The sequence below is a fragment of the Carcharodon carcharias genome, chromosome 19 (assembly GCF_017639515.1).
Source record: "Carcharodon carcharias isolate sCarCar2 chromosome 19, sCarCar2.pri, whole genome shotgun sequence".
NCBI classification, from domain to species: Eukaryota; Metazoa; Chordata; class Chondrichthyes; order Lamniformes; family Lamnidae; genus Carcharodon; species Carcharodon carcharias.
In genome coordinates, this window is record NC_054485.1 from 50,921,878 (window position 1) to 50,934,488 (window position 12,611).

Sequence of the window (12,611 nt, forward strand, 5' to 3'; positions counted from 1 at the left end):
TATGGAGGTGACGTAGTAACACTGGCCAAAAATCAGAGGGGCTGCTTGCAGGTGAAAGAATTAATTTAAAAGTTGCAGATTTTTAACACTTTTCACACATAGTGCATTCTTCTTCAGGTATTATATTGAAACTCAATTTTATAGAGACTGAGCAAATGGGGATAGCTGCAATGGCAAGAGGGAGAGGTACATGACATCAGACATTTACTTACCGTGGCCATACACAGGCTGCAATTCTCATTAAATTTATCCTGTCATTTTCTCATTGTCTTTTCATTGGGTGATGTACACAAATTGGACTGCGATTGTATTGTGAAATATAACATGGAATTCACAGCAGGCCATGATGCTGTTATGCTACCTGGCTGTGAATTACATACTGCCTGCTAAGGTGGCATGCAGCTCAGATCACTGTTCCCAGCCAACACATTTTTGCCCATTTCAAGATGGAAGTCTTGGCACCCATTTTGTTAAAATATTCTTTTAAAAACACCCTGGAGTTTGTACTGTGCCCAATAAATCCAAAATGGACACTAAGCATTTTTTTTGAAGCCACATTCCTCTAATCCAAGTGACTGAAATGGTCTTTCCCACACTCTCACATTCTGATTAGGACCCAACTCGAGTAATGCTGAAGTCTGTTAATTCCACTGTGTTAACAGAAAAATGGCAGCACACATATCTTTTAGCATGCAATTGCCTACACAAATCTTACTTTTGAGTTAAAACAACATTGCTTCGAGCTAGACTATAGTTCAGCTGGGGATCGATGCAGTGTTTCCTTTTCATTTGAGAAGCAAAACTCTGCACTTGTATTTTTTAATAAAAACACGTGGGAGATCAGTACAATGACAACGGCCATGGTTCATTACCAAATGCCGAGAGTTAAACTTATACTGGCCTGCTGTCTTCCTTTTAACCAAATCAACTTCCTTCAGCTAGAGGAATTAAAGGTTAAACGCAGCAAGGTAGCACGCATTTACACAAAATGGGGGGTGAATCTCCTCTCTCCCACTTACTTCCAAAAGTTACAGCACCTGAAGCACTGAAAACCCATGTGATCTGAGCTTTGAGTTAAAGGTTATATAGGGATTTTACATGGATATTAAAAAATGTCAAATTTAAAATGAGGCACACATTTAAAATTGGATACTGCTTCCAAAAGATCTTATTGCTGCAAATCATTGCCATATGCAGCATAGCAATGAATTATAATTAAATAGCAGTTTGTCTTTATCTTCTTGCTATTCTAATAAAACAGGGAAACAACAGTTGATTGTCAAAAATAAACAAACTTGTTGAACAGAGATAATAGTGCACTTATTTCTGGATTGGGAAATAACAGGTCAAACTCATTCTTTTACATTTTTGATGTAATGTGTACAAAGATTCTGAAACCACAACTAGTTATGTTTAAAAGTCTTTAACTAGTATATAAACCATTGCAGTTTGATTGTGACAATATTTGATTTCAATTCGCCCAAGAGTTCACCACTAAATTATTTAAACAACTTCACATCATAGTATTCCTTTTTTTTCCTGTTAAAAGTTAATGTTGAATAAATTGGCCAAGGTGCAAGATTCTAAAAAGTAAAATTAGACCAACCTATAACTCTGATCTATTAATGAGATTGCAATAAGTGGCAAACAATAGAGAAAGATTGTGTCCACGTACTGTACATGCTTTAAATAAAATTTAGTTTACCAGTTTTATTGTTTATTTACAGGCTCTTCATCCCTTTCCATTGCTTTTTTTTTAAATAAAAGAATTACTATACACTCTGGTGACCTGAATGCAGTCTAGTGCATTTATATGAACCCTGAATATTCCTATGCAAATAAATTTCTGACCACTTAAATCTTGCATATTCTAGTCATTTTGAAAGGGAATGTACTCCAAGCACACCTTACTTTAAGTTGAGGTATTTGAAGTAGATTCATTTGAAACCAATGGCCCATGTTAAATGGAAAACAAAGGGCTGTCTCTCTCTCTCACAAATCAGAGAAACTTTACTCAAACAGATTTACATGTGTTCTATTATTTGTACTTCTACGCACCTGATTCACAGATAAAAAAACTGACCAACAACCAAGCCTATTTAAAACCCAAGATGCATCTCTCAATGAATTTGAATTATGCAAGAATAAAACACGAGAATAATGGATTATTGTAAATCACAAACTCAGATTAGATAACATACAGAAACTAAAAAAGTCAAGTTCAAACACTTCAAGTTCACCCTTGTGAAACTTATTCTACATATCATTTAACAACCCTGTAATCCTGTTGTCTTATTTAGGATACTAGTTTGATCTGCTAGAGAGAAGTCAATCTTAGCTGCATTGCTTACTGAAAGGATTCGATGAAAGTTAGACAGAGTGTCACTGGAATGATGGGGAAGAGGAAAGTTGGCAGAAATTACTCTTGAACAAAGCCCAGATATGCCGTTCACAGCAACACTGGCAGACGTCAGTGTAGAGATTTGTCACACTGTGCAGACTAATGCACACATTCTGACTTAGGGCGAATTACTGAAGACCACTGACCTGTGGAATCATAAAGCCTTAAGATAAAGAAAAGAAAGTCACAGGAAAAGATCAAGCATTGGGATCAGCTGAAGGTGGAGTTAATCCATGATAAAGTCATGTGCTTTAAGTAAATCAATGGATGAATTAGGGAAATTCAAATCTATCGTGAAAACGGTCCCAGTCCTCTGTGCAGCATTGTATCTATACATCATTGTACAGATAAAATGCACCTATCTGGAAGCTGCTAATCAGACAATAAAAATGGAATTGCAAGCACAATTCCAAGTCTGCTCTTTAAATTTGTAAGTATAGGCTTCAAATGGACATGCATCTTCTCCAACATTTTGCAGTAAAACCCAATAGTACAACCAGCAGGAGACCAATAGTACACCACTAACTTCTTATTCAGGTTTAATCTGAAATGAGCATTATGAAAAACAAGTTTTGCTTTTCGTAGCAATTTAGAAACACTCTGCCCTGTAAGATTCCCCACTCCTGCTATCTTAGAAAGTGTATAGGTTTAGCAAATGGATGGATCCAGAATAGAATTTATAGGTCTGTAAGGATATGGTAAATTCAAAAGAAGCTCGAGGTGACTGATGTCTCAAACTGAATTGTGGCAAAAATTCCTTTCTCAGCACGTGTTAATGCCTGGATTTTGCATGCAGTGGTGAAGCAATGTGCTTGCCACTGACATCAAAGAAAGTAGCCCACAATGATCTCATGATCTTTGTAGCGTTGATTTCCCCATTCCTGATGTTAGTTTGAAGCAGGTTCCAGGTAAAGGGGATCTCCAGGTGTCCAGAAAAAGTGTTGTCATCAAGCAGGGTAAGCACCCAATCATATGCTCAGACTGCAAACCAGGAAATTATCCCTTGACTTTTTAATTTCTATTTACAAAGAGCAAAATAAGTAACTGGGGCATACGCATGGGATTAATAAGCTTAATTACCAAACTTTTAAAAAACTGTTTAAATGTATGAGTTTGAGAAATTTGACATTCCACAAATATAGAATGCGTTTCAGTGCCAGAGAGGTCTATCAGAAGTAATTATGAATTTAATACACTTAAAAACCCAGTTTCATTTCATTCAACAAGGTAAAACCTAAGGGTTTTTTTATAAAATGTGAGACTAATAGCATAAAATTGCAAGTTCTCATCAGTTCAGTGATTTCTATTTGATTGCAGCCTGCAAGGACTTCAACAGATCACCTTATGGAGAAGCTTAACTGCACATATGCAAGCTCCAGGAGTCATGTTTTGAACACTGACAGTTTTGCCATCATTATTATTGCAAAATTCAGTTTTGAGGTCCTAGTCATCTAAGCTTTTCCCATATTTACACATAATTGGAATGTTTGTATATTTATCATTTTACACAGAAGAAATAGGCCATGTTCAGCATTACATCACGTGATGTGCATAATACCTGGACAACCTTGATATCAATAAAGCAGTTACTTATGAGATGGACAGGAGTAATGAGGTGGTGGTGCTTTTCACAGGCTCAGTGTAACATGCAGTTATGGAAGTATCCACAAAGAATTATCTGAATTTGTAGCTAACCAAATTGAATTAAAGGCACGAAAGATTTATAAAGGCAGAAAGTAAGAAAGGAGAGAAGCAAGGCAACATTATTAATTTTAATGCATCATTCAAGGAGAGAAAAACCACATTTTAATGCAAGGTTCAAAAACGTACTTTCAAATACTGAGAAAAAGTTTCCAGCTAAGCTTGAAGACATAGAATAACTGGTTGGTTCTACCAACGAATTAATTTAACATTATTGTTAACAAGGATGATACCAGACAGAGATGTCCACTATTGTGAAAGGTTCAACATTTAGTGCTTTCTTCTACAGAAAAGAGGCTTAGGGATGAGCAGATGGAAGCAGGTTGGACACAGTAGCTGTGGGGGGAACGTTTCCTCTTGAGAGGATCCAAAACTGAGGATCATAAATACAAAACAAAAACAAAAATACCTGGAAAAACTCAGCAGGTCTGGCAGCATCTGTGGAGAGGGACACAATTAACGTTTCGAGTCCGAACGACCCTTCAACAGAACTAAGCAAAAATAGAAGAGAGGTGTCACCTGCTGAGTTTTTCCAGGTATTTTGGTTTTTGTTTTGGATTTCCAGCATCCGCAGTTTTTTTGCTTTTATCATAAAAACAAGATAGCTACTAATAAATCCAAAATGGAGGAGGAATTTCTTTACACAGATTAAATTAGAATGTGGAATTCAGTACCACACGAAGTGGTTGAGGCAGACAGTGTAGAGATACTCTCAAAAGGAAACTAGATGAGTCTGAGAGAAAAAAAGAGGAAGATATGTTGAAAGGTTGAGATAAGCTGGGTGCAGAGGATAAACACCAGCACAGACTGGTTGGACTAAATGACACGTTTCTCTTATTCTCTTGTTCTTATAGGTTATTCGGGTTAGATGGGAATGTGGAAATCGAAACACAAAATGATTAGCCATGATCTTATTGAATGGCGGAGTCAGCTCGAGGGGCTGAATGGTCTACTCCTGTTCCTATTTCTTATGTTATGTTCTCTGTGTACTGTCGTAAATAACTCAGTGAACAGCCGTTCTTCTAGATTTAAAATAATCAAATTGTCGGATTATTGGTTCCAACTATATGATTCTAAGCCGTAAACTAACCAGATAAAAAAAAAATGTTTTTAAACACCGTTCTGCGGTTTGGTTAGGCAGTACAAAGGGTGAAGTGATATAAAGTTCCTAAGTTCTGACTACAGTGAATCCTGCATCAGTTAACTTGATTTGATTGGAGGGAGAATCTAATGAGTGGGAACAACCCTTCCCACCAGCAAAAACTGCAATACTTTAAAAAAAAAATCTCTTATGGGTAATTAAGTCATTTGCATACAATTCACATGTAAGCAGAATATTAATGCTGAACTACTACAAGTATATAATTGTATGATCATGAGACTGGGTAATTACAACACTATTCAAAGGCAAGACAATTCCCCATGTGAATGTGAAATAAAATTAAAGGAGGATTGCTTTTTTTGTGTAGTGATATCGGGAGTGTGCGGTGTCAGGGTGGAATTGGGTGAAGAGAAAGGTTTCCACACTTAACATGACTCTCATTCATCTTGTAGAAATTATTCTAATGTTAACAAAATAAGCTTTAAAGCAAAGTCAGTATTTGCTTAAAACTTAGTCCTAGCAAGAGCCTTAAGATTTCTGTTCTGTTAAGAGATCAGTGAGGAAAGACTGTTTTGGCACACAGTCTGACCAGTCCGTTATCACCTAAGCTATCAATCAGCTCAAATGATAGACATCACAAACCTAGTAAGACAACTTGGCTCTAAGACATTTAGATCTTCCACAACTACAACATACCAAGATGATTCAATGCACACTCCAAATGTAATTTCAAAGGCTGTTATTAAAAAATGTTAAGTAGCATGCAACTTGGGAAAGAATGTACAGGTAACAGCATTCATTAACCAAAATATTACCAGTAAACAATATTTTTGCAAAGGTTTGTAAATCAGGTTGGAAGTTAAGGTTTCATTTAGTGATTCTATAAAAGGCATGCAGAAATATAAACGGCTAAATGCAAGCACTTCCAGAAAGTTAGAATTCCAGAGAGCCTGGCTCACCAATAATGGCTTTGGATTTAAATTTTAAAACATTTCACATTTTTCATATTTACACTTATAATTTGAGTGTAAATGACAGAAGCCACGAAAAAACCATGTTTCGTGAAGGTGATCAGTGGAGTGGTCACAAACAGCGCATTTAGCACCAGAAGGTTATTGGCATTGGCTACAAAGTCTAAATCAATTTGTCACTTGGAGGGATCAAGAATAACCAGGGATATACACAATGCTGAAATATCATTGAAAGGCAAGATAAATTAGGGATGCGCCTAATCTCTTAAAAGTCTATAATCCCAATCTATCCAATACATTCCCTCCCTAACAGCACTGTGGGTGTACCTGCACCACATGGACTGCAGCAGTTCAAAAAAGGCAGCTCACCACCACCTTGTCAAGGACAGTGAGGGATGGGCAATAAATGCTGGCCTAGCCAGCGGTGCCCATATCCCATGAACAAATATAAACAAAAGCAAACATGTCTCTTGCTTATTTATTTCCTTGTCAATATTCAAAGAATACCATAATCAACCATTTTCCAACTCTGGGAGGCCCAAAGCCAAACAATGACAGCTAGGGCTGCAAACTGAGATTAAATGTATTCCTGGAGATTTCATCACATGACTTGTCTCCACACACCTGCCACTTGGCAGCCAACACATCCATCCTCATGATACACTCCCTTCCTACCCCATTTGGAAAATAAAAAGACTCATTACCCAGTTGCATGAAGCTTGACTGTTAGATAAACAGCCTTTTATCCCCATTTTCAGTATATTTACATCTGGTAAAGAGAAAATATCAAACAAATTGACAAAGAAGCAACAATCTTTTTTTTTAAACTGTCCCAATGATTTTTCTCCAGGGCTGCACACTGCAGTATCCTAGAGATTGATCAATTCCTGGACACTCCAGGCCAATACTGGAGGGTTGGCAACCCGAATGAATGCACAACGTGAAACTGTGTCATCTACATTATCCATTAGCAGTGTTTAAATACTTGTTTATGCTTTTATTTTATGTGCAGGTAATAACCAATACTGATTTAATGTAATCGAGGGAGTTCACAACAGCCAGAAACTCAAGTGGCCTGTTACCATTTATCTGAATTTCATGATTGAATTAAGTCATCAATCACTCCATGGTATCTTATCTTCTGGGCTTAGTTTTGTATCAGCAGTCATCTGCAATGCTGATGCAAATTTATATTCGCACTGCAGGATAAATAGTGCATTACTATGTTTTAAGAAGTAATTTGCAAGTGATTGACAGCTCACAATTTACATATAACAAGTGTGCAAGAATCACCGAGTTGGTTGGATCTGCTTCATTCACAGGTGGCTGTGGATCACATGTACACTGTACAAGTCCAAGGCCTATAAGGAATTTCATACACCTTAGTAATTCACCCTGACTATTTACTTTGAATACCTCCAAGTGGTGTGTTTGCTTAAAACTGTTTATATAAAAAAAAATCTTCTGCATTTGGATACATTGACTTTACAGAACAGGCCACTGGATAATACAGGAACCAAAAAAATTTCAATCAGTGCTGAAAATAATAAAGATGGCTCTCGACAAAGGTTGCAGCATCGTAGGGTTCATGGTCAGGTACCACAGTGTCCAACACAGAACAACATTTGTTGGGATACAGAGAGATCCTGCAAGTTTGATGTCAATACAGGGCAAGCCCAGGTTTCAATCATTAGGTAATAAATAAAAACTTCTACCAGGGCACAGTTAGGGCTTCATTACTATTGGATTCCATTCTGAACAGAGCTCCAACTAAATTGAAGTCAGATTGCAATTCAAAAAGAATATTTTATCCCAAATGCCTAGATTGGATCTGAAACTAAAAATTACAGATTTTTGTTGCAAATTTAGCTAAATCTGTCAGTATGGCTTTAACAAATAAAACTTCCGATTTTTCAATGTTTATTACACTAATAAGCAACAAATATTCCATTAAATATATTTTGATATTTGAACTATAAAATGACAGAGTAAACTCTTTATACAAAGATGAAATTAATTGCACTTTCCAGGTCAGTTAACATTGAAAAGAAAACTGTTGCTATTGCACATAAGCCTACCAAGAAAGGAATAACTTTAGGCAATTGGTTTAAAATCTCTTTTCCAAATTACAGTCTGCTCTTAATTCTGAATTTCTGCTTTGCTCTTAATAATATTGCTCAATTCAAATTATTGGATAATTCAACTTTTTACAGCAAAGAGCTTGGAATTAGTGACAGCAGACAAATCTCTTTAGACAAATAAATAGAGCTTCCAAGCAGTAGTTCAATGATAACACCTGTGCTGTGAAACTAAACAAACACTGACACTGCAACTGAATGCTTAATTCGATTACTGGTCCTGTTTGCAAAATGTCAAAATTCAGGCAAAGCTTATTAATGAAATGAAAGCATGAGAATTGCTATGAGAGTATCTCCATTACCAATACTCTGATATTACAGAACTGATTCTCCAATTCCAGTTTGATGATTAACCTTATTTTCCAAGTCTGATTTTCAACACCTTTCTTTTTACCTCCAATTTTTGGGATACTGCATTATTTCATGTGCCTTCCCACTCCTCAAAGAAAGCAAGTGTTTGCGTCCCCGTCCCCCCTTTCTCAGATCACAACTTTATGGACACCCAATGGTGCTCATTTAGGTTAAAATGAGCTGTGAACATCTTTTGCATTAACTGTCAGCACAGACAATCCCTAGGTGATGCATAGCATGGGCACGTGCAGAGTTAAAAAACCTTCAACCTGAAAGCGTCTTAAAGCTGACATCAGAAAGCACCCCAACTGTGCCACGATCTTTGTACTTCCAACTTTAGTAATTATGGCCTCTCTGAATGACAATGTCATTGTACAACATTAGGAAGAGCTGTGTTTTGTGGCTTATGCCTCTTCAAACTGGGTTAGAACTGCTCAAACATACTTCAGCTAGGGCCCTTGTGGCTAGGAGAGATGAGACTTTCAGTCTCAATTTGGGTTGAATCATTCCTGGCATCAGAGTTTGAAAGAATGCATTAACTAACTGAACCAGAATTCATTTTACACTATACTGTGGCAAGTTGGACTAAAGTATTTTGAAATATGAACTTATTTTGTACAGATCTCCACTGTCAAAAGCAGTTGCATTAATTAAATGCTTGAATAAATACAGGTGAGGAAACTTGGTTTAAAGCTGTGCCAAACAAAGTATTTTGTATAATTACTTATTAAACTTGTGACCACAGTGGTAGCATCACAATTCTTGATTTCACCTTTCATTATCTTTAGTTTCATCCATAAGTTTCAAACCTCTGAATGTAACTTGGCAATGTCTTGCAGCAGAAAATAAACAGAATAAGGCTAAAAGAGGTTGTGATAAATATACCCAGTATTAATAAATAAAATACACATCTCAACACAACTGTTAAAATCTAAATCTGTGGGATTTAGAAACTTTTGCAAGTGGCCTTAGGACTCATGTGTAACACTCAAATACTTTTCACTATATTCCTATATATTCAACTCCCACTTTCATAATCTAAAGGGTTCTATTGTACATTCATGTGCAGCTTAGAAGTAGAATCTGCATAACTAGCAACTTTACACAGTTGACTAGTGTTAATTGGAAGCAGTTGGTTATTTAATATGCATGCATTTCCAAACCACATGGCATTAATGGGAGGACTGTACCACAGCAGTAAATGTGCAAAAAATGCTAAATCACCCAATATATTAAATTATTCATTTGACAAATTCTCAATTGTTAAGTGCTGGAAATATTTTGAGACACATTGGGACATCCTGCAGAATTTTGGTAGAGTGACTTGGATCTATTCTAATTTTGGAACACAGTAAATTTCAGAATCTTCTTTTCTCAGTGGATTGGATTTTGCCACTACAAAGAGAGGTCATCCTAATTTCTTTCTAAATTAAGAGAAGACTGCATGCTCTGAGAATGAATAGCCATGTTAACAGAAAACGTTTTCTCCTGCAGTGCCACCTGTGCTAAATACAACTGAAAGCTCTAGTGACACTGCCTACAACATGTGCCTCAACTCAAGCTCAGAGCAGTTTTTCTTACTGCATGAGCGCAATATTGCCATTTCCCAAATCAGCCATCCCAAAGGCTTCTCTATCAGAGATTTGCCAATTCAGGTCAAACAGTGCTCAATTGTGTAAAGATTAATTCTGTCATCTCATGTCCTTCAGGAATTAAATGGAGATAGTTTGAACAATATTAGCAGCTCATTTCATTCCCCTGGACAGGATCCAAATCTAGTTCTTAGAGACAGCATTGTCACACATTGCATCACTCCAACTTATTCAAATGCAGCAAGTCTTACTTTACTTTGGAAAATGGGCCAGCTAATATGGCCCATTCTAAAGCAGTATTCTGAGGGTTTCACCAATCATAATCCAGGAAAACAATAACATAAGGGCTAAAGTGACTTGAATTTTTGCTTACATTTATATTATCTGAAGTGGGATAACTCCAATTATGAGCTGAAAATAAATTGCAGACTTACTACCACCTGATCATGTAAAAATATTTAGATCCAAAGCTTAATGTAGATTCATTCAATGCATTAGTGCTGCAGTTGTGTTTGGTCACTCAGGGCTCTAAGTGAACTACAAAAAGGCTACAAAATGCTTCTGGTGGCTGAGAATAGATGCTCTACCATTAATTATTTTCATCAGAAATGGTCCATCAGAACTTTCATCAGCATTTTCTGTAGGTCAAGAAATAGCAGTTCCCAGACTTTAAACCAATGATGTGATCCAAACCCAACTGGCCTGCAGGCCTGTGACCTGCCAAGTGATCAGCATCTGAAGTGCAGCCAATTCAGGAGAACCCTCAATGCAGCTTACTGTTTAATGCATTGAACACCAATAGGCTGTTCCTGCATCACAGCACTGACGTTTACCATTTGTTTTGTAGAACAAACTCTGGTTCCCCAGCATCCCCTCTCCCTTCTGCTTGCTGAGACTCCAGATTCAATTCAGGTCCAACCAAACCTTCCAAGTCTGTTGCAAGCTTTGACTCAGAACTGAACCTGGAGTAGAAGCATCCTCCTTTTCAGTTTACACAAAGCATTTCTGGATCCATTTAACAGCAAAATGCTCAGTGTAAACGGCACTTCTGTGTAAAGGGGACCCTTTTTTTAAATCCTGCATAAGTAAAAGATGGAAATTTCTTTGAAAATTAATCCAGAAAAACAGCCACGACTGAGCAATTTTACTTGGAGAAGCTGTTCAAGTCTATTTCTTCTTCCACCTTTTGCAGCAGCGCCTGAATGTCATTCGCCTCTATACCAGACAGATTTGAAGGGGTCCCAGGACTCTCGAGAGAAAGAAATGCAGTCACATCCATATTGTTCAAGCCTGCTTGAGGGTCTGTCTGCAATGGTTGCTGTGTGGTCTGATTGCTTTCCTCAGAGTTGGAGGGGAAAGTCTGAGACTGCAGCCGAGTCTGCTCCTGATCAGGGGGAATTTGGGAAGAACCGGCTTCCTGTGATGGATTTTCCTTGCTGTTGGAGGCTTTTTCTTTGACCGAATCACGGCAGGCACACTGGCACTGACAGGACTCCTCTTGTTTGATGATTATGACAGGAACACTCAACCCTATTTGCTGCACTGGGTTTCCTGAGAAAAGAAGAAATGGAACATGACACATTTACCTTTACGATACAATCTGGCCCAAAAAAAGGCCAGGGTACAGATATTGCAATTACGTTACTCACTGGTTTGTCCTGTTGGGAGGGCGGAGCTGAGAAGTGGAGTTTGTTGCAGTGTTGCTTGATTATTAGATGATGTTTGAATCAGGATATAAAGATGAGCAGGGAACCAGAAACAAAATACTTAAACAGCTGGCGTGGCTAGTAGAAAGCATGATGATTGCTGACAATTTCAACATGCTCCACCCTCCTCTCTGGGCATTAAGACATTGTATTTACATAGCACCTTTAACGTAGAAGAACACAGCAAGGCACTTCATAAAGTATTTTAAAACAAGGTATGGCACCAAGCCACATAAGGAGATATTGGGTCAGATGACCAATGCTTGGTCAAAGGTAGATGAGCTGAGAGAAAGGTGAATGTTACGGAGATGGAAATAGGCAGTCTTAGTGATGACATGAATGGGTGATAGGAAGCTCATCTCGGGATCAAAATGTGACACCAAGTTTGCAAACAGAATGACTTAATCTCAGACCGCTGCCAGAGAGAGGGATCAACTATCTATAGGTAGTAAATGCATAGCACCCATGTGAGGTAACCTATATACCTTTACCAATTATTGTGTGAACCAGAGAAGACAGAATTTGGTAGCTCTACCCTGCCACTAGAATCTCCATTTCCCTAAAAGAGCCTGATTCATGCATCACCAGATTTCTGAGAGCAGAAAATGCTGTCTCCTACTGCACTGCAATCAGCATAAATGGAACATAG

General features: G+C 37.6%; 1 protein-coding gene across 2 annotated transcripts in view; it reads right to left on the minus strand.

The window, feature by feature from the left end:
* Positions 1 to 4,736: 4,736 nt before the first annotated feature.
* Positions 4,737 to 12,611, minus strand: part of mtf1 (metal-regulatory transcription factor 1) — a 77,648-nt gene continuing 69,773 nt past the window's right edge. For both annotated transcript variants that reach the window (XM_041213534.1, XM_041213535.1), the window contains exon 11: positions 4,737 to 11,807. In XM_041213534.1, coding sequence (XP_041069468.1) covers positions 11,401 to 11,807 — 407 coding nt within the window. In that variant the 3' untranslated portion in view covers positions 4,737 to 11,400. The remainder of the gene's footprint in view (positions 11,808 to 12,611) is intronic.